The following is a 21,850-nucleotide window of genomic DNA, read 5'->3' on the forward strand; positions in this document are numbered from 1 at the left end:
CACCTGGACAGGGCCCGTGGAAATTTAGGGGTGCATTGGGATGGCCCCACATGTAAGGTTGTGTCTTGTGGCATCCACCGGGGGACGCGGTCTGTAGACTGGGGTATGTACAAATGTTTATTAGAGTTTTGGAAGTTTTGAATTTTTGCAAGTTAAGGTTAAGGTTTGTGGTGAAGTTAGTTTTTGCGTGTTGTTTGTTTCCTCCCTCCGCAGGAACAACGAATTAGATAATTGTACATATTTGCATGGTTGTTAAGGGGGTTAGCATGTTAAGGAGAATAGGTAGGAAGTCCAGCTCACTTTCCACAGCCCTCCCTGATTTATTTCATAGGTTAATTAAGTATGAGACAGCAAGTGTTAAGACTGGAATGGTAGCACCTGCAGTGAACCTAGCAGGACCTTTGGTTCCAGGGGAGGGGGGCTGTGTTATGTCTGGGGGGTAGAGGAATATCTAGTCAGGTAGATCTGTATAGGTAGGTATTCGACTCTCGCGATAGGGAATCCACCCTGTAATAAGTTATATGTGTCATCCGGTTTGTCGGGATAAGCTGTATTGATGTCCCCGCTACGGGGGAGTAGGGCGTGCTAAATAGTCCAGGGATTATGGATAAGATTCCTTTGTTCGTTGACCCCCCTGTCGCCAAACCGTTGTCCCTTATGGCAATGCATGCACATATAAACACTTAGATAGGTCCTTAGTGCACACAGTAATTAAATCCCCTTCCCTTGCAAAGACTTTGGAGAACAGGCAGAAAGCCAGGACGGGGCACCGCCGATGGGGCCGCAGCCAGCCACGCCACCAGCTGGCCTAGCAGCCAGCCTCGTGGCCAGGTTGGGCGCCACGATCAGCAGGACTGTTGACTGGGCAGTGAGAGGGACGAGCAATACCACCAGCGGGAGGGCCTCGGCCAATGGGGGGCGCGACGAGCCCGACGTCACAGGCCAGGTTATAAAAGGGCGTGCGGCACGTCATTTTGAGCAGTTCTCCTGGCTTCTTCGCGTTCGTGGTTTCCTCGCGCTCCTGGCCTCCTCTCTGGCTTCCTCTCTCGGGACTGTTCTCCCTGTCTCAGCTCTCTCTCTTCGTGGTGGACCTCGTGGGGGGATCGCTGGCCCTGCGTGGACGTGTGGTGCTTTTGGGTGCTTTTGGCTCTGCGTGGTGCTTGTAGCGGTGCTCGGTGCTTCTGGAGCTTGGGTTGGTGCTGAACAGGAGCGAAGGACCTTGTGGTGAGCAGCGGAACGAGTCGCTTCGGGGCGTTGGCTCGGGCCTGGTGGAGCAAGCGTGTAAAGCGGACGAAGGGTTGCTCCGCGCCAGAGTTTGGAGCCACGTTGAACGGACACTGCACTTGGACAGATAAGGACGCACCACATTTCCATTACACGTCGATTTCTTTTATTTATAGATTCCTGTGTGGTGTATTTGAAGTGAGGTGTGTGGGATCCCAATATAGGACCATTATTTTATTACAGTCGCGTTCCTTGTTCTCGGGTTCCGGAATAAACGTGTTTCTTTTTGTACATTCTAATTGGGTTTTCGCTTGAGTTAATTCCCCTGCAGGATCGGAGCTGCCCTCGGTTCGCTCAAGGTAAGTGCCTTTGCTGCACCTTCCTCTTCCCTTCTTCCTCCCGTGGGTTTATAGCAAAGTCCGTGTTTGATCGTCGCCTCCAGTAAATCCGTTTGGTCCATCCACGGTCCCTGGTATTAACCGGAGGGATTTGCACGACTATATATATATATATATATATATATATATATATATATATATATATATATATATATATATATATATACATACACACGCACACACACACATCTAATTGGGGTTGGTCATTTTTGTTGCATAAGCACTGGTGATGGTAACATCTATTGCCAGGTTGAGCTCGTCTATCATTTCCTCACTTTTTTGAGGTTTTCAATTCTGGATACAGTTGCATTTCACCACTGCGGTGCTTTCTGCAGGGTGTTCAATCCAGAATGTGTATTCCACACAAATGTCTGAACTGTGACTGTCTTCAGCCAAGCAAGACTTGGAGAGAGCTGTAATATCAGTTAATCATCCCAGTTTTCTACCAGCAGTTCAAAGTTTCAGTATTCATGATGTACAGTAGTGCTCTAATTTGTTAGCAATCCCCCACACAGCGGAAATAAATCTGTCAACTTTTTTTTTACCGCTTGAGCTTTTGTCATAAAATTTTCAGCAAACCTTTGTCATGAGAATATGGAGAACACTAATAATTTGGTTTAAAATATCAAAGGGCAATATCTCAGGAAATACAAATAGACCTTAACAGCCCGTCTTCCGAGCATCTAGCACGAGATGGCCGGGTTTTTTTTTATTTTAACGCATCAGTTTTTATTTATCATTTGAACTTGTGTCTCTCTCCAAGCCTAACTTTTTTTTTTTTTTCATGATTTCAGATAATTCATCATCAAATATTCAACAAACTTTATTTTGAGAACATTGGGAACACTGATCAATAACAGATATCTTTTTCTTTTTTTTGTCGAGTTTAATTTGAGTACAAAGTGGACTTTGATGGGCTTTGAATTTTGAAATGCTTTCTAATTTATTCCGTTTGTTTCAACTATAAGTGTGAGATACTTGTCTATTGTGGTAAGTTTATTGGGTATTAGATAAAGTGGACAATATTTAGGTCACTTTTCTAGTACCTTCCTTCCTTGTACCATTGAGATGTATGCCATGCAATCCTGTGCAAAAGGGTTGGTTGATTTCTGGGGATGATACCCCACGCCACTATCAGTTTAATCCATTGGAAAATGACAAGATGTCTCAGGCCCCCTGTATGCAGGTCTGCAACTACAGGTGTGAAGTATGTCCTCACCTACTGCTTCATCACTCATACATCACTACATGACTTTAGGGCAGTGTAGAGATGAATTGGCACAACTGCATTGTTGGTGAGGAGGATTTTCATCTGCTTTCTCACTATCTAGACCTCTATCTAGGTCCGGTTGCAGTGCAGTCAAGACGTCTGGACATTACTTTGCTGCCATGGTTGTCCCCAAGTACCTGCTGCACTTGTACTAAGGATCTAAGCTTCCCAGCTAGTATTTTCTGTCATGCCTTCCTAGTCAAATAAGTTTGTGCTTTTGGTTGATCCACACTGGTCCACCATGGTAGTCTTTGTGCACAAGAAAATAGATTGCCATTTCCATCACCCAGAGACAACAATCAAAGTGCTACTACACTGTGCAGAATGCACTTTGTAAATATTCTGCTATCCAACATAGATTTCCCAGGCTATGTCCACCACCATGCGCAAGCAGAATTTTGCCGTTGTAGGAGACAGTTTGTGAGCAGAAAGGGACCATAATTATGTGTGTGTGTGTGTGTGTGTGTGTGTGTGTGTGTGTGTGTGTGTGTGTGTGTGTGTGTGTGTGTGTGTGTGTGTGTGTGTGTGTGTGTGTGTGTGTGTGTGTGTGTGTGTGTGTGTGTGTGTGTGTGTGTGTGTGTGTGTGTGTGTGTGTGTGTGTGTGTGTGTGTGTAATATACTGCATTCACAAAACGAATGCAAAATGAAATTTACGTTTTTCATATATCCAAGATGGCCACTGACAATTTTCTGTTTTCCACATCTTTGCTTCCAGGGACCATATAATTGGCAATTGAAAAACTAGGCTCACTGACTGTAGGCTTACTGCATATTCCTGATAAAGTGTTAAAAACAAAATGAGTGTCTCATTGTTAATTTGAATCGCTAACTGAACGTCAACTGCAAGTGTTCAGTTCCTTAATCATTGCTGCAGTTGTCATTGGTGGCTCTGCATTTGCATGTTGCTGTACAACCCAGTCGAGATTTCCTGTACTTGTAACGTACACTCATGTACCTTGTAGTGCAATTGCAAATTATAATTTCAAGGCAAGATTCTGGGATTGGTGGTGAGGACATCGGGATGGGTGCCAGTGATGGGTGCCAGCCGTCTATTCCCCATCCCATGGTCTCAGGCAGAGGAAGTTTGGGGTACTGCTTGTGTGCTTGTTGCCACACTGCTGCTTAATGTGCCCATTCTGTGTGGAAATACAGGGTATTGCTTGTGGGTTGTCGGCGGGAGGTTTTCCAGTGCATGTGACATAACAAACATGATAGAGCGTGCCTTGTTCACGGTGTTGATATTTGTAACATTTTACAGACTTTACAGACTCAGTTCTGCATTCTCTGGGCTCTGGGCTGTGGCATCATCTAGTTCACCTTGGCATAGACATTTGAGCAGGTGATAGTGTTCCTGGAAGACTCTCCAGCATGACGTTTTACCATGGATGGGGTTGTGTCACTACCAGTGATAGCATGGAAGGCAGCAATGTTTCCAACACGTTTTCACCAAAATGAATTTTCTCCACAATAGTAACTGTATAGGGACATACTTCCTCTTCTTAGCTCAACTTGCTTTAAGCCAAACTTTGTAACTGGAAATCTTCAAGTGGAAATGTGCCAGGAGCAGTACTAGGACATTGGTATCATGATGCGTGTGGCTTGACTCCCGACACAGTGGAGCATGGTTCTTGTCGGCCTCCTCGTGGCAGGATTCTAGTTTTTCTCAACCTCTGGATCAGATGAGTCCACTCTCTCTTCACCGACAAAACCTCCAGCAGCTAAGATAATCTTGTTGATTGGAGCTTGCAGCATCAATTGATGTGAGGGGAATCGAGATAAATCTTTGTTTTCTGGGTGTGCCATGAAATTATCCCACTTGGAGGCAGTGGAACATCCCTACTCTTTATCAACCACCAGATTGCTGCTGATCCTTGACCACATGTCGTCCTTGTTCCACATTTTATTGACCTCTCGTATTACTGATTGAATATTACATTGATTTGTCTGAACAGTGAATCTTGTTGAAGAACCGCTCCAATGAACACATCAGTGAAGTCTCCAAATGTGGCTGCTTTCTGGCGTTTACCAATAGCGAACACCAGTGCCTGGCCATCTATGATCAGTGATACTTCTTCACTGATACTTGTGCCATCAATTCCTGTGGCAAGTATTTGAGAAAAGTCTGCTTTCGATACTGAGCGAAGGCTACCATTGGTCTCTGTTAGGACTTGTAGGACTGGCAATAGTTGATGTGACAATATATCTGACACATCAATGTTGCATTCAGCTTCATAGGCAGTAATGAGGTGTCAAAGGATTTTTCTGTCTGCTTTGATGGACCTCACAACACCACCATGGGAATCCTCCTGTTTGACCTCAAACAAGGATGAAAATGTCATGGGCTTGTTTTTTGGCAGTGTATCTCTGAACTTGACCTTTCTCTCTCCACAAGGCATGAATTTGTTGATCTGAGCTGGCCTTTTGACTGTGCACCCAACAAATAATCTTCAATTTCCTTTGCAACAATATTGTTATGTCAGGGGGGTGGAGGAATATCTAGAGACAGATAGATCTGTATAGGTAGGTATCCGACTGTCGTGATAGGGAATCTACCTGTAATAAGTTCTATGTTTAGCCGGATGTCGGTATAAGCTGTATTGGTGTCCCCGCCACGAGGGGGCGTGGCATGCTAAGTAGTGCAGAGATTATGGGTAAAATTCCTTCGTTTGTCGTTTCCTCTGTCGCCAAACCTGTGTCCCTTATGGCAACGCATTCTCATATAGAAACTTAGATAGGTCCTTCGTGCACAGTAATTAAATTAATTAATTAGGATAGGTCCTTAGTGCACAGTTTAATTACTTAGTAAACAGTAATTCAATTCCCTCCCCTTACAATGACTGACCGGAAAGACAAGCAGGCAGCGGCCGCGTACAATGCCACCATGGGCGACGAACACCGTGGCAGGCTGGAGCCACGCCTAAGGAACGTGTGATTGGTTGGCACGGAAGGCGCGAACCTTTAGCCAATCAGCGCGGAAGGCGCCAAAGCACGATTTAGAAGGAGGTTGTTCATTGGAGGGAAGGCGCGAGAAGGTTCGAGAGACCACGAAGAATCGAGGCTCTGATTGGGAACGCGCCAGATTGACGTCACACGCCAGGTGACAAAAGGACTCGCTGGACGACATTTTCTCTCTCCCCTCGTGCTTGAAGCTCACTCTCTGCTCTGCGCTGGACTCTTGCCTGGGTTGATTCACGCTCTTCCCTGTGTTCTTGACTGGTGGTCGTTGGTTCGTCATCTTCATCGTGTTCTTGGTGATTGGTGCTACGAGCGAGGCTGGCAGGTGCAGCGAGGCGCTCTGTGAAGCCTGACGGTGCGCGAATGAGGGGCGCATCGAGGCCTGCTTCCCGCTGACCGGAGCCGCGGTCAGACGACCATGCTCGAAGCCAGACCCTCCTTGACTACAGACAGATAAGCACGCACCACATCTTACACAAATCCACGACGAACGTGTTATTTTATTAATTCATTCCTTTGTCTTGTTTGGGGGGTTGACTCAGCCTGTCATCCTTTGGAGGTCGGCAAATTGAGTACCAGTTCACTGGTAATTCCCTGTATGTCGCAAGAGGTGACTAACAGGGTTGGTGGCAGGAAGGGCATCCGGCAGTAAAACATTGCTTCAAAAAGGGGACCACGGTGCCCAAAAAGGCCAACCCCTGCCCTGCGGAGAAAAATGGCCTCTAAAGGTGGTTTTATTCCTTTGTCTCGTTTCTGAAGTGAGTTGTGGGGACGTCCCGATTTAGGACATTTGTTTATTTTCTGTCGCATTCCATTGTATCGGGTTCGTAATAAATCATTCCTTTTGTACATTTTACCTCCTGTGTTCGAGTTCATTAATTTGCAGGGTTGATTTGGAAGCTGCCGTCGGATCTACAGGTACGCGCTTCCGCTTTTCCTCTTCATTCTTCCTCCCGTGCTTTTATAGCCGAATCCGATTTGATCGTCACCTCCATTAAAGCCGTTCGGTCCTCCGCGGTCCTACGGTGTTAACCGAAGGGATCGCACGACAATATCTTTCATTGCAGTGTTCTGCAAGTCTTCATGCACCTCATCTGAGACCAGGTTGAAAGACTTCAATGCTGTTAGAAGGCTGTCTTCGTCTTTATTGTCTTGTTTTTTTTCCATCCTGTGAAAGATTATTGTCTGAACTCGTCACCAAATTCTAGGCTGTACAAATCTCTTGTTTCAGTAGCGAGATGTGTCCATGGGTTGTATGAGAGTGCCCATCTGCTTAGAGCAGAGGATATCTTTGTTATGCCAATGATGTCACCTCTCTTCTTTAGAATGCCATTCAGCCATTTGTGACTCTGGTCGGGTTCTACTTGATTGAATATTTTGACTGCACACTTCACAACAAAATTGCCATTGTCAAATGAGTCTCTAACTTCTGGAGGAAGGTGATGCATCACATTCACATAGATTGTTACCCAGTGGGCATAGTTTGTGGGATCGTACCTCATGAAGGAATCGTGCACTGGACTGTGCGTGCAGATAGTTCCCAATTGCCATCTCTCTGGGCACGAGTGGAGAGGAGAAGTATCTCAACCATTTGCATGTAACCACACCAGAATCAGTGCATGTTGCAAGGGCAAGAAATCTCGACTGCATTGTATGGCAGCATGTAAATGTCGAGCCAGCAATGATTAAAGAACTGCATACTTGATGTTAACTTTCAGTTAACAATTTTCAGAAATAACGAGACAGTCTGATTATGTTTTTAACACTTTGTCAGGAATATGTAGTAAGCCTACAGACACAGTGACAAGTTTTTCAATTGTCAATTCTATGGTCCTTGGAAGCAAATATTTTGATAACAGAAGATTGGCAGTGGCCATCTTGGATTTTCACCTTTTACAATGTTTTATTCACAGCTACAGAATAAAAACGTAAAATATATTTTTTTTGATTAGAATAGTAATTATATGCCTTACATAGCGAACTTAAACCATCAGTGCCTTCTAGTTGAAACTGCATGAAAACATGTATTTTTCTTATCCGCAGTTGCCATCCACAGTTTCAGGTTTATTATATTTTTTTGCTCGTCTATTAACATTGTTAATTATTAGCTTATTGTTATTATTATTAGCTCGCTCGTATATTATTAACTTATTGGGATGACCGTACCTTTTAAAATATTTGGAACAATGCAGTATATTTTGAAAATGTGGAAATGTGCCTGTACACGCAAACATGCTGGGTGTACATTTTATTTTATTTTATTTTATTTTTTGAAAACGTCTGTATCCTTTTATGCTTTGCAGGATTGACATTGCGCGACAGGACTCAAATATATTGAATGACAAAGCCATGACCATTCGGTCAACATTGGAAGGCTGCACGAAAGCCTGTCGCCAGATTTTGCAGTTGTTGCGAAAGGAAGCCGAAAAGACAGGCCTGTATGTTTATCACTTTCTGTCATTGCATCTCATGTCTTTATTTACAGTGGCTTGTGTACTGCAGGTTGTGGGGATAGATTATTCTGGGCCATAGATTATTCTGGCTGTTAGAATGATTATCCTTAGAATAAAATTATCTCAAAGCGCTTGTATGAAAATGAGATACGCTAAATAATATTTTAAAAAATATTGATCGATTCAATTGTTTTGAAATAACTATTGTGCAAACTACCTTTTGGTTTTGTTTACCATCACCAGTATAACCTTCTTTGTAGATTATTAGTCTGGGGATATTTAAATACAGGATATAATTGTCTGCATATTCACAACAGATTGGCAGGCAAGAGGCAGATAAAACCTATAGATGAACTAGAACAGCACTCATAAAGCTCATAGCCTCGCCTCAACAAAAACACCATTGTTTTTCACCATGCCCATATACCCTTATCATCCATGCACCAGATTGTTGAATGCATTGCCATTATCTGTATCTTTATTGATTATTGATTGATTATTAGGATATTTAATGACCATTTTTGTGCACATTAGGGCTAAATTGCATCAATGAAGGTGAATATGAAAAAAGATTGAAACTATTTTCCCCCATGGCTAGTGGATCATATGTGTGAAGTTTTGCCTCAATCTGTTCAGCGATTCTGAAGATAATGGCTACGTTTTTATTTTCAATCAAACATGGCCGAAGGACGATGTTACCGATGACGTCAAATTAAATTATTCACTCATCTGATCATAGATCAGATATATTAAGTTTCAGATTTTTGGATAAGCATTTAGATTCGACCAATTATGGTTGGAACACCACTTCTCCAATGACGTCATTGTTATCACCCTATATACCACCTGGTGTTGGACTAGCGGCTAGCGTGCCAGCTTAGGATCCTTGGATCCTGGGTTCGAATCCCGGTCAATCGCTGAATTAACGCCAGGGGGGTTGACTCAGCCTGTCATCCTTCCGAGGTCGGCAAATTGAGTACCAGTTCACTGGTAATTCCCTGTTTGTCGTAAAAAGGCGACAAACAGGGTTGGCGGCAGGAAGGGCATCCGGCCGTAAAACATTGCTTCAAAAAGGGGACCAAAAAACAACAACAACCACGGTCCCCGAAAAAGGCCAACCCCCGCTTGCGGGGAAAAAATGGCCTCTAAAGGTTTTTTTTTTTTTTTTATGCCACCTGGAGAATTGACATATGCCAAGTTTCAATTTTTTCGTTGAGTGGTTTCGGAGAAAAAGATGGCCCATTTTTTTTCCTTCAATCCAATATGGCTGCCATACCATGTGACCTATGACAGATTATCAATAAAATATTCTCCATGGGGAGTCCTTTGTATATTTAAAGTTTTGCATTGGTCGGACAAGCGCTTACAGAGAACCATTTTAAAAACGAAAATATATAGACGTGGACACGCACGCAGAGATGGGCATTGTCTCGTACCCCCTTCTGGCTGAGACTAAGATTAGCAAATGTATATAAATCGTGGTTCATGCAAGGAAATATTGTGCCTGTTCCGCGTTCACACTCCCCCAACACAAACTCTATTCCTCTCATCCAGAGGCATGCACACCATAAGTGACAACAACCCCACCCACATTATACCCACGCTGACCAACGTTATTTGCCCCCAACATGTCATCCTCCCCTTGGTCTTGTATTTTGGAAATGGTTGGTCATTCAGACAGTCCTAACCGTCTGTGCATCATTGCGGCTATGGCTCTGTCGCTTGCTACACTGTGGCTCTGTCGCGCATTGTGGTCTGCACGGTCCCCGCCACCACATCCCCCGACACACAGCCGTCCGCATACCCCCCCACCCCGACGTAAAGCCGTCCACACACAACCCCCCCCCCCCCCCCGGCAACCTTCCCTACCCCTGCGCACGGCTGTCCGCATGTGCTCCCATAGCCGTCTGCACGCACTCGTATGACCGTCCTCACGCACCCCATACATCTCACTCACTTCTCATGCATAACCAACTCCTATCTAATGCTTTGTTATAGTTAGCATTTGGAATAGTTTGACCTTGAGGGTTTGTGTGAGAAGGTCATGATTGGTTAGGTGTAGGCAGTATTCCTCAAGTGTGAGTGGGGAAAGGAGTTTCACGATGATTTGCCGACCTTTGTCCTTCTGGATGGAAGCTTGCTTTTACTTGAATTTTCCTTCCACACCCTCGCTACTCCCCTCCCACCTCTTGTTCTGAAACATTGCAGTGGTGATGTGGATCTGAAAATGCTTGTCCACAACAGTTTTGTGGGACATCTGATTGGCAAAGCTGGACGAAACCTCAAAGCGGTGGAGGAGGAATCAGGAGCAAAAGTTGTCATTTCACGGCAAGTGCTTTTGCAGAAATCCAGCTGTGGGAAAGTTCACCATGTTTTAGATGTATTAAAATAATTATTGCATTTTTGTTTTATTGAGGATGTTGTACACCTTTTGTTTTTTTCCTCTTAAGATAGGTTGATGCACATTTCACCAGATTAAATATTGACTTTTGTGTGGGAGCAGTGAGTGAGTATAAAATTTGCATACTTGATGTTAAAAAAATCCTCCAATTTTCTCCATGGGGAGTCCTTTGTATATTTAAAGTTTTGCATTGATCGGACAAGCGCTTACAGAGAAAACCATTTTAAAAACGAAAATATATATGCCATTAATGCCAAGTTTGTCGACTTATAAAAGATGTTTGAAACTACTTGTTTAAGGTTGAATTTTGGAAGACTGCAAGTGGACATGAAAGTCAGTCACTAACCAATTTATAATGGGAGGGGAATAGAATGAATAGTTCCAAGTGGGACAGACGCTCGTCTCCCGATGGAGGGCGGTTGTAGTCGGGCTGCATTAGGTGATAAAGGGGGATTTTAGGGGACTTGTGGTCTTCGGTGTCATAGATGTTTAAATTGAAAAATGAAGCATCTTGTGAGATGACGGATTATCATGATACGTGATGGACATACAAACATGTATTACGTATGAGTTAATAACTTTATTATCTCACCACCTGCATGGAAAAGTTTATTATCTCACCACTTGCATGGGAAAAAGGGCTCCATTAGTCTTTGCACATCGTCATGAATCTTCATGTCTATTTTCAAAACGATCCGTTGAGCTGCCTCGGAGGAGTATGGAAAAAAAAACACAAAAAATATATTGATGGACCCATTGCCGGAAGGACTGACTGACTGAAGGACATAGTTATGGTTTCACAGCTCTTGTCAAATGCATTGTAGATTAGCTAAAATATTAGGACCGTCATAGATTAGGACCTGAAACAGGAAGTGAAGATAATCTGGAAGCTGAGGAGTGCCAATGATTGTGGATTGGTGGAAGTTGTAGCAACTGGAGTGATAAAGCCGAACTTCAGTTAAATGTTGACAACAATAGCAGGAAATATTGCCAACTACAGTACAAGAGCAGGTTGTGTGGGGTTCATTAACAAGCTGAGTCTTTGGAACAAAAATATGACAGCAGAGTACGTTCCAGTACTAAAACATCAACATCTTCACTTGGTTCTTCAAATGTGATCTTAGTAAAAACAAGAACGGCACTTGGTGCATGTTTCCGCCATGCTGAACAGTTTACATTTTGTAGCTCACCGATAGGCCAGATCTGCATCCATACCTTAATAAAAATCTATCCAGTTTGTTCTTGACACCTACCCAACACATCCACCAAGTTTCTTCCGAATCTGTCCATAATGTTTGACATCTCTTTTTTGGCCCTATCTCACAATGGTGAAGAATCACTTGTAAATAGCCTGGTGTTGGCTGGTTAAGGTGGCTGGCTTGAGACCTTAGGGTCCTGAGTTCTAGCCCGTCATGCAATTGAATTATCGCTGTCCACCTTCGATGGCGGAGGTAAAAAGACTATCTAAAATTTATTAACTGGTGTTGTTCATATTCTCAAAATAAAGGTTTGTTGAAAATTTGTTGACAAAAGCTGAAATGGTAAATAAAGAAACAAGGAAGCGAATACAAAACCTGACTATCTCTCGCTGCACGGTGGACGGGCTAATATGATTCGTTTGTGCTTGGCGACTTTGCGCTTTGACCTTTTGAGTCAAATTATTAATTATCTTTCTCCGTGTTCTAATAATAAGGGTTTGTTGAAAATTTGATGAAAAAAGCTCAAACAGTAAATAAAGTTATGGCCTGAACAGGCACACACAGAAGCGATTGCAAAACTACTTCTCCCATTGCATGGAAGAAGTTTGTTTGACTTGTATGCAAGATGCAAACCCAAACTGCTGGATGGAATGAGTTGAAAACTAGTTGTTGTACATGGGGGAGGAGAAACTGATTATGATGCACATCCTCTATATAAAGGTGTATCATAGAGCAACGCTTCTTACGTGAGGGACTATTGCAAGTCATTATAAAATACTATATATATATATATATATATATATATATATATATATATATATATATATATATATATATATATATATATATATATATATTGTTGCGGATATGAGGACTGTATTTTTTTGATTGTGTGTTTTATTATTATTATTATTGTTTATCCTGCGCCTCCTGCCTCCGGAGTTGTGTAAAGATAGAAAGGGCGTCTCGGTAATTAGTCCATAAAGCATCCACGTCAGCCAACCATAGAATACCCCTGTTCGATAGCTTATATCTTATTATGTGTCTTAGGGTAAGGCCTTGTCTTCCATTAGAATAATACTCCATTGTACCAAGTGAAATAAGAATAGGTCCCCTTTCATTTCATTTAAATGGCCAACTGCATTTTGGGCGGTTTTCTCTTCAACCACCATTGGCCACGAGGCAGGGTTGGGGAAGAAAGGCGTGTCTCCACCTCGTCATAGAGGGGAGGAGTGAGCCAGCCCCGAACAACCAACCAAGCACGAGGGGTTTGGCTAGAGAGGGCGGAGAGAGAACGTTTGGGGGAGGTTCGAAAAGGTTGAGGGGCGGGGCCTATATAACCCGCCGGCGGGGCGTTCCCAAGGGCAGACGAGAGGGAGTCCAAGCAGTTGAGACAAGGAGGGAGAGACATGAGATGGGCTGAGAAAGGAGAGGAGCTTTTAAGAGAGTCGCAAAAAGGTCCAAGGCAGATGAGCTGAGAAGAGAGAGGGTCCAAGAAAGAGCTGCGTTGTGAGGTCCAACAAGCAGAGATCATCCAAGGAAGCACCAAGCCTGCTATTCGTCACCTTGCTCGCGAGCGGCAGCGTCTACAGCAGCAGCAGCAACAACGCTCGCCAACCGCTTAGGGACCTGGACGGCAGTTCGGAGCAGGGCCGCGAAGGAACGGCGGCTGCCCAACGTGCGGATCGTGCTGCCGGACCCAGTGGACTTTTCTCTCCTTCCAGCCAATTCCTGTCATCATTCCCCGTGTGAGTCGTCTTTGTTTGTTCTGTCCTGGGTAGGTAATTAAGTCTGTATAAGCTAAAGATTTCACTGTGTCACCTGCGTCTCATGTGCCTGTAAATAAACGTGACTGCTTTCTTCTTGCTTATATGTGTAAATAATAAATCCAATTACTCTTCTGTACGTCTTCTTCCTCTTTGCATTCGGTCGCTTTAGAGTTTTCCCGATTGAATAGCAGTGGCGCGATCCGGCCAAAGTTTGGGGTAAATCGGGTTTTAGAAACGGGGAATAACTGTTTGGTCGCGGAGCCTCCGCTCGGCAAATATAACATCTTTAACCGCGTCCGTAACAATATATATATATATATATATATATATATATATATATATATATATATATATATATATATATATATGATGGATTGATATTAAAATGACCTCACCTTCACGTAATTCAAAAGAACTCACGTCGCTATAGAGACGAGCTTGTAAGTACACGAGTTGCTGTGTTGTAATGATTTATACCAATCATAATACAAACATTACTTTTGCACAAATGTATTTATGATATTACGTTTTCATAAGCAATTGAAGTTGAAGATTTAAGTTGAGAAAAAAAAAATCATTTTTAAAAACCTTAGGACATACACGCAGGAGAGGTAGGTGCATACCGGGAGTTTGTTATGATTTCACGAAAGTTTGAGAGAGTAGTTCAGTGATGTGACAGACACTGCACAGATATATAGATACACATATACCTGTACTGTATTAGAAAAATGTGAACATTTGCTTTATTAATCTGTAGTTATCAACTTTTAAGTATAGTGCTCATTGTGAGGTCCACCACGAGCTAACCTTTGCACATTCCTATGAGCAGTTGTTTTTGCATGAAATGAAGATGCACAGATTTTTCACTGAGGAAGGCTAACAACTGTCTCATGTTAAAACTGATTGATCAACGCGATTCCACTTTTCAGCAGGCATGATGTCTCTCTATATTTACCTGAGAGAACGTTCATTGTCGAAGGTGATGTGAATGAGAGCTGCTGCGCAGTCTCTTTGCTTCACAAACACATCCGTGATATATCCGAGCAGAATGCAGAGGCTGCATCTGTAAGTACCTTGTTGTGCGTTATAGTCTAGTCGTTGTGCACAGAATATCTGCATTGTGCTTTGTATGGTAGTTCTGCATTGATTAACCTGGCTTGGCAAATGTACCTCAATTGCTACATTTCTGCTTTGTTTTATCTGGAAAAGTATCGCTTAGGTTGAATGTGGATCTAGAGATGATATTGTGTGGCGTGGATGTGGTTTGGGAGCAAAACGTTCATAGCACACTTTATCACCTCCGCCACCAAAGGAAAATGGAGGTTATGTTTTCATCCCTGTGTCTGTTCGTTTGTCTGTGAACAGGATATCGCAAAAAGTTGTGGACGGATTTGGACGAAACCTGGTGGACAGGTTGGGGTTCTGACGAGGACGAATCGATTTGATTTTGGTGAAGATCCGAATCTGGATCTGGATACGAGAATGCTCTTAATTTTTTTAAACGATTCTTCACCATTGAGTGATAGTGCCAATAATGATATATAAAACGATATCTCAAAGTTGTGGATGACTTGTTACAAAACTTGGTGGATGAGTTTTTGTCGGTGATAAGAACTAGCCGATTCGATTTTGATTCGGGTCCGAATCCAGATCCGGCCTATCGGTGGGATACAAAACATAAAGTGTTCAGCTTGGCGGAGGTTTGCTCTCTACAGAGTGCTGTTTTAGGTCTTTTGTTTTTCACTCCTGCTGCTTTTGAGAGAAACCTAATATATTCTGCAGTTTAGGGTTGGCATATTTGGAGAGATGTGAAACCATGCCTGAAATTCCCCTTAGATTTTATGGATTTTTATAATAAAGTGGGGACTGGTACAGAGACCTGCACTGCACATATAAACTTTAAAAAAGCACAAAAAGCCCTTACGTTCTGTTTTTTCTTGCATTTCCTCTAGATGGAATGCTGTCTCCTTCCTGGACTCAACCTCACCATGTCTGGAATTTTTCCCTGCCCACAGGACTTCAATTTTGCACGAAGGGTTGGTTTAATAAAGCTGTTGGTCTGAAGGTGCTTTTTTGTGCAGGTGGTGTCTGAGATTAAGCAATAGTGGGTAAAATGGAACATCTTTGTCTGTCACTCGTCCTACATCCTCAGTTTTATTTTCTACAACTTTACTCTTTTCCATTGTTTTGGAAAAGAGGCTTTACAACTTTACTCTCATTTCTACAATTTATCATCCTCCGTGGATATCTTCCTCCCCTCCATAATCATCCACTTCTACATCTCGCTTTTCCATTGTGTCTCTCCACATTCCACCTCCCTATCCAAAACTATGTTATTTGTGCCCCCCATTCCTTCCCCACAATAGAGAACCTTAAATCCCTTATCTAGCTCTTTCCACTATGCCTTGTCCATCAGTTATCTTGCAAGCAATCAAGCCTCCCTCCTTCCTCTCTCCTTCTCCCCCATGGGTACTCCATTGATCAGAACATTTACAATCTCCCCACCTTTTCCTGTCAACCGCATATTCCCAAATCTTAACCTTTTATGCCTCTCTCTAGTCCAGGCAGGCATTTGACCCACAGGTTGCATGTTGGATGCCCTAGCCCTAGTAGCTTTAAGAGTAGCTAAATTATAAGGCTGTGCCCACTCACGCACACCCCCCCTTCAGGGCAATTCTCCATCGAAATAGGAAATTGTGTCATTAATGCCATTCACTTTTTCTTTGGTGGAACTCATGACTGTTGTATCGCTGAAATGGTGATTGAAACGACAAGCAGAGTCCCAGCAGTTCCGCTTTGAACTGTATTAGTGGGGGGGCCAATGTAGCAGATTGAAATGCCCGGTGAAATTGCTTGTTAATTTTTGGACACTGGTTGGGCTGTCTTTAGGGATGATATAAGTTCTAGAAAAAATATGTCTCCAATTGTTTCAAGTTCTTTATGGCGGCCATTTTGGATTTTCAAAATGGCGGATGTCGAAAACGTAAAATTCCATTATCTTGGCTTCTAAATGACCTAGAGTTTCGATTCTGGTGTCCAGTTGTACATTTTTGGGGATAGAGAATTGAATGAAACCTTCTTTAATAACCTACAAGGGATAAAAATAGGTTTTTATGGCACAGCCGAACCAGTGTCCAAAATCTAACTTAATGCACATCTATCTTAATTGTTATTTGTTATTTGTATGTTCCAGATTCGTGACCCTGAGCTATGATGGAGCCAAAAAGCAAGAAAACCAAGAAAGAAACTGATTTCACACTTTGCATTCAGTGCCAGGATCCCCAAGGTGCACTAGTGACTGAGCCAGCACTGGGCTCATATGCAAAGTTTCTCCAGTTCATCCAGGAGAGGGCACGATATGGTGATGCCGACTTCAAACAGATCAGCGAACGATTAAGCTGTTTCACTGCCACTGACTTGAGGAACAATAAAGCAAAGTGGCACCGGGCATGTTATGGATCTACATGCAACACTGCTCACCTGGAGCGTGCTAGAGTTCGCCACCAGAAAGCCTGCGAACATGGCGACACCCAGCATCTTCATAAGAGGTGTGGACGTCCTTCTTCTGCACCTGCCGCTGCAAGTACCTCAGGTTCTACGCAAGACGAGACTCTTCGCTTCACACGTTCATCATCAACTCCATTCAACAGAGACCTTTGTTTCTTCTGTCAAGAGGTCACTAAGGAAAGTGTACATGTTGTATGCACGTTCAACGCAGGTAAACAGCTGAAGAAAGCTGTTGAAGAAGGCAGCAACCACAAGTGGAAAGTTCAGCTGAGTGCTGCCATCAGTGCACATGATGCTCATGCGATCGACGTCAAGTATCATCTCCCATGCTGGGTGCAGAATGTCCAACGTGCTCCCAAGAGTGGGACATCAAGTGATGACAAAGAACACATACTGCAAGAAACTAATGTTATCAAAATAGCCGCAGACATTGAGTTTGTCAGCCTTGTTCGCTCTCTACTCCAAGCTGGTGAAATTCTCAACATGTCTGACCTGAAGTCGGTTTACTCCAGGATTCTTGACAATAATGGTGTGCACAATGTCCCATCACCTACTACCCAAGGCATGAAGGAGAAAATCAACTCTCACATTGATGACGTTCACTTCATGAAACCAAAACGTCGAAACGAGTCAGACTGTGTATTCTCCACTGCCGTGCGTGATGCAGCTGTCGAAGATGCAATGACGAAGACAAATGAAAAAAACATCGAACAACTGTTTGAGAGTGCCTCTGTTCTCCGCAGTGCCATTGCTTGTCAGAACAAGCACCCATGGCAATTTGAAGGAGAAATGAACACTGATGATGCTGAAAAGCATGTACCCAAAGTACTCTATGCTTTCCTCCGCTGGCTACTGGAAGGACCAGCCACGAGCATTGAGCCAGAGACTATGCGCTCAGCCACTATTCATCGAGATGTTATAACCATCAGTCAGAACATCATGTACGGCTACAAGTCAAAACGCCAAGTCACGTACAAGCCCAAAGAGCCAGATGCACCATTCCGCCATCGCTTAGAATGGCCACAGCAGCTTGCCGTTGCCATTGTAGTCCATCAGTCCACCAGAAACAAGAAGCTTCTGGATTTCCTGCATGGGTTCGGTCTGTCTGTTGATTATAGTCGGATCTTGCGGTTGGAGACACAGCTGGCCAACTCAGTCATAGAGTCTACGACAGAACAGGGTGTATACTTTCCAAGAACCATGCGCATAGGGACGTTTGTCTTCTTTGCAGTGGACAACAGTGACTTCAATGAAGACACACCTGATGGGAAGCGGACACTCCATGCTACAGCCTGGGCACTCTACCAACGACGGGAACATGCACCCTCCACAGATGAACATAGAACACTGACACTACATGACCGAAAGGCCAGACACCGCTCACTCAAGGTTCTGACTGCTCCAGACTTTGTTCCTTGCCAAGCACCAAACAAACAATCTGCCACAGGTACCACGTATAGCTTCAAGACACGGTCAAACCCAGATCTCACCAAGCCGTACTCTGCGACGGACACAGTGTGGCTACTTTCACGCACAATCATGCGAACAGCTGAAGCTGAGGACGTACAAGACGACATCATCCCACCAGATGACCAGCTGCAAGCTGCAGAACCCCAGCATGCTGACCCTGTTGGGTCACTCGTCCACGATCCAAAACAACCACCTGGCAGTAGGATCAAGCATCACGATATCCCAACTTGGACAGCCTACAACTCACTGCTCTCCTCTTCGAAGCCTCTGACAGAGGTCAACGCCCTGCCATTGGTAGCAGCACCAGCCCATGAATGGCAAACACTGATAACAGTCTTGAAACAGACACAGCAAATCAACTGCATGGTCATGGGTCCCGATAGGAAGACAGTGATCACCTTAGACATGGCCCTGTATGAGCGAGCCAAACAGCTGGAGATGACCAGAGATGACTGCAAAGGCAAGTGGGTACTGCGACTAGGGGAGATGCACACTGTGATGGCTGCACTGAGGGCTGCTGGGAATGCCATAGAGGACAGTGGTCTTGACGAGGCTTGGTCTGAGGCTGATATCTATGGCCCAACAACGACCAGACAAATACTGGAAGCCAAGCACATGAAGAGGGCTTTGGAGGCCCACATCACCACTGTCCAAGCCCTCTTCGACCTCTATGTGGACGAATTCTTCCAAGAGCATCCCCATCTGAGGGGCCCATGTACCCAGTCAGCACAACAGGTTGCCCAGAGCTGTCATCTACACAACCGAGAGGAGATGACAAGCGCGCAGAACAACATGCTAGCTGTCCTCGAGTCAAACGAAGTCCTGGAGGCCATGGCAAAGTTTGATGAGAGGAAAGAAGCCAAGAGTCCACTGTTCAAGTTTGTGCGACGCTACATGCGGATGATAATGCTGATATACACATTCATCCGTGCCACCCGTGATGGACAATTTGAGCTTCACCTGTCTTCACTGGATGAGATGTGCATATACTTCTTTGCACATGACAAACAGAAATATGCCAGGCTGACTCCCCGGTACCTTGCAGAGATGAAGGCCCTGAAGATGACAGATCCAGGGATCTACCAAGAGTTCATGGATGGGAACTTCAGTGTCCATAAGAATGAAATCCCCTTCTGTGCTGTAGGTGTGGACCATGCACTGGAGCACATCAACAGGATCATGAAGGTGACAGGGGGTATTGTGGGCATTACCCAGAATGCCAGTGCCCGCGAAAGGTTCTTTCTGACAGCACCAGAGCTGAGTAGGCTTGCTGAAGAAGCCCGTCAGATGGCTGGCTCACAATCAGCTACACGCAAGGAGCACCACGACCTATCAACCACAGTCTGGGCTCGGCAGGAAGACAGCATTCGTCGACTGAAGAATGTGATCAGAGAGTCCATGAATCCCATGACGCATGAGGGTGAAGACCTGACGACTATCATCACCAAGGTGGTGATGCCAGCTGAAGTACAGAAGGATGTCTGCAACCAAGATGAGATTGGTCAGAAAGCGTATAACATGTTTGTTGCAGAGCGCATCAACACAAATGAAATCAACCTTTGGGCCAGAATGGGAAAGGTCAAACTGAAGATGTGGAAGAGTGCCAGGAAAGCTGTGAAGCACAAACTGGCAGACAAGGTTGTAGAGCTGAAAGACGACAGGTCACTGTTTGCGCGCATGCTGATCGTGGCCCGCTCACGACCAGAGATCAACTTGAAGGATGCCATAGGTCAATATGAATTCACCGCGCTTCCATGAACCCTCTTTGCAATGGCTGGGACACTACTACCATGCACAGACAAAAGCAAGCTCATGGGCATCCTAGAAGATCTACCCAAGAAGTCAACTGGCACTGGTCAGCAGCCAGACGACGACAATCCTGAACATACTCCACCCCCTCCCAAGAAGGTGACTGTCATAGACGGCATGGCATTAGTGCAAGCAATGGGTAAGCCACAATGGGTCAAAACATGTGCCCAGTGGGCTGGCCATTTCAATGCAACACTGGACTGCAAGACCAACGGGTATGATGAAGTCCACCTCGTGTTTGACCGATATGATCTGCCAAATTCACTGAAAGAGGCCACACGGGAGAGGCGCCAAGGTGGCAAGCCGCCCACTGCTTACCACGTTCAAGACAGCACCCCGATTGGGAAACTGACAGCAAAACAGTTCCTGTCGCACACCAACACCAAAGATGAGCTAACTGTCTATCTGGCAAAGAAAGCTCTGTGTCACTTTGAGGGGACTACCAAGGTCTTCATCGTCACTTCAAGGCAGGATGTCTTGTCCAACTGCATGGATGTACAGCATCTCCGTAGCTCCCAGGAGGAGGCTGATACGAGGATCTTTCTTCACAGTCTAGATGCCGTCCGAAGAGGTGCAACACAGCTGTACATTCAGTCACCTGATACTGATGTATTCATCCTAGCACTCCACCGGTACCATGAACTATGCAAAGACACATACTTCATCACGGGTGTGGGGAACAAGAAGAGGCAAATCTCACTGGAACCAATAGTACATGAACTTGGTGTCAGGAAGGCTGCAGCCCTACCAGGATTCCATGCATTCACGGGAGCAGACCAGACTGGTCGGTTTGCCGGCAAGGGAAAGCTCACATGTTGGCAAGCCCTCAATAGGTGCTCTGTTGAGGTGGTATCTGCGTTTCATGACCTTGGGGCCTCTGAGGAGCTGAGAGCTGACACAGAAAGTGACATTGAGGCATTTGTATGCCAGCTGTATGAGCCTCGTACTACAGTTGTGGATGTGGGCAAGCTGAGGTGGAGACTGTTTACCAAGAAACAGCTAGAGGCACAGAAGCTGCCACCAACACGGGGAGCTTTACATGAAGCCATTGCTCGTGCACATTTCCAGGCCATGGTGTGGCATCAGGCTGATGTACCAGACCCCCAGCTTCCACAACCAACAGAACATGGATGGAGAGCAGAAGGAGATCAGCTGGTGCCCATCACAACCAAGGACCCTCCAGCCCCAGCTGCCATCACACATCTAATCAAATGTAACTGCAAGAAGACCCAATGCATGTCTCACTGCTCATGCAGGTCTCAGCATCTCAACTGTTCTGAGATGTGTATGTGTGGGGCAGATGAAGAGGTGTGTGGTAACACGGGTCAGGAGCGCCCCATGGGAATCGATAACACTGATGATGAGGAGGATGGAGATCCTTCAATGTAACAATGA

The 21,850-nt window shown here is 44.6% G+C and overlaps 2 protein-coding genes across 3 annotated transcripts in view; one reads left to right on the forward strand and one right to left on the reverse strand.

The window, feature by feature from the left end:
- MOB4 (MOB family member 4, phocein) overlaps positions 1–21,850 on the reverse strand; it is a 456,882-nt gene that overhangs the window by 171,051 nt on the left and 263,981 nt on the right. The window lies entirely within an intron of this gene.
- Positions 1–21,850, forward strand: part of LOC137414026 (insulin-like growth factor 2 mRNA-binding protein 1) — an 82,556-nt gene that overhangs the window by 50,563 nt on the left and 10,143 nt on the right. The window contains exons 9-12 of one of the 2 annotated variants that reach the window (XM_078785774.1): positions 8,151–8,285; positions 10,509–10,628; positions 14,602–14,734; positions 15,622–15,705. In XM_078785774.1, the coding sequence (XP_078641900.1) occupies positions 8,151–8,285; positions 10,509–10,628; positions 14,602–14,734; positions 15,622–15,705 (472 nt within the window). Of the gene's footprint in view, positions 1–8,150; positions 8,286–10,508; positions 10,629–14,598; positions 14,735–15,621; positions 15,706–21,850 lie in introns of both variants that reach the window. The other variant, XM_078785773.1, reaches the window with a different exon arrangement.

This window comes from Myxine glutinosa, chromosome 10 (assembly GCF_964187855.1).
Source record: "Myxine glutinosa chromosome 10, kmMyxGlut1.1, whole genome shotgun sequence".
In the NCBI taxonomy this organism is placed as follows: domain Eukaryota; kingdom Metazoa; phylum Chordata; class Myxini; order Myxiniformes; family Myxinidae; genus Myxine; species Myxine glutinosa.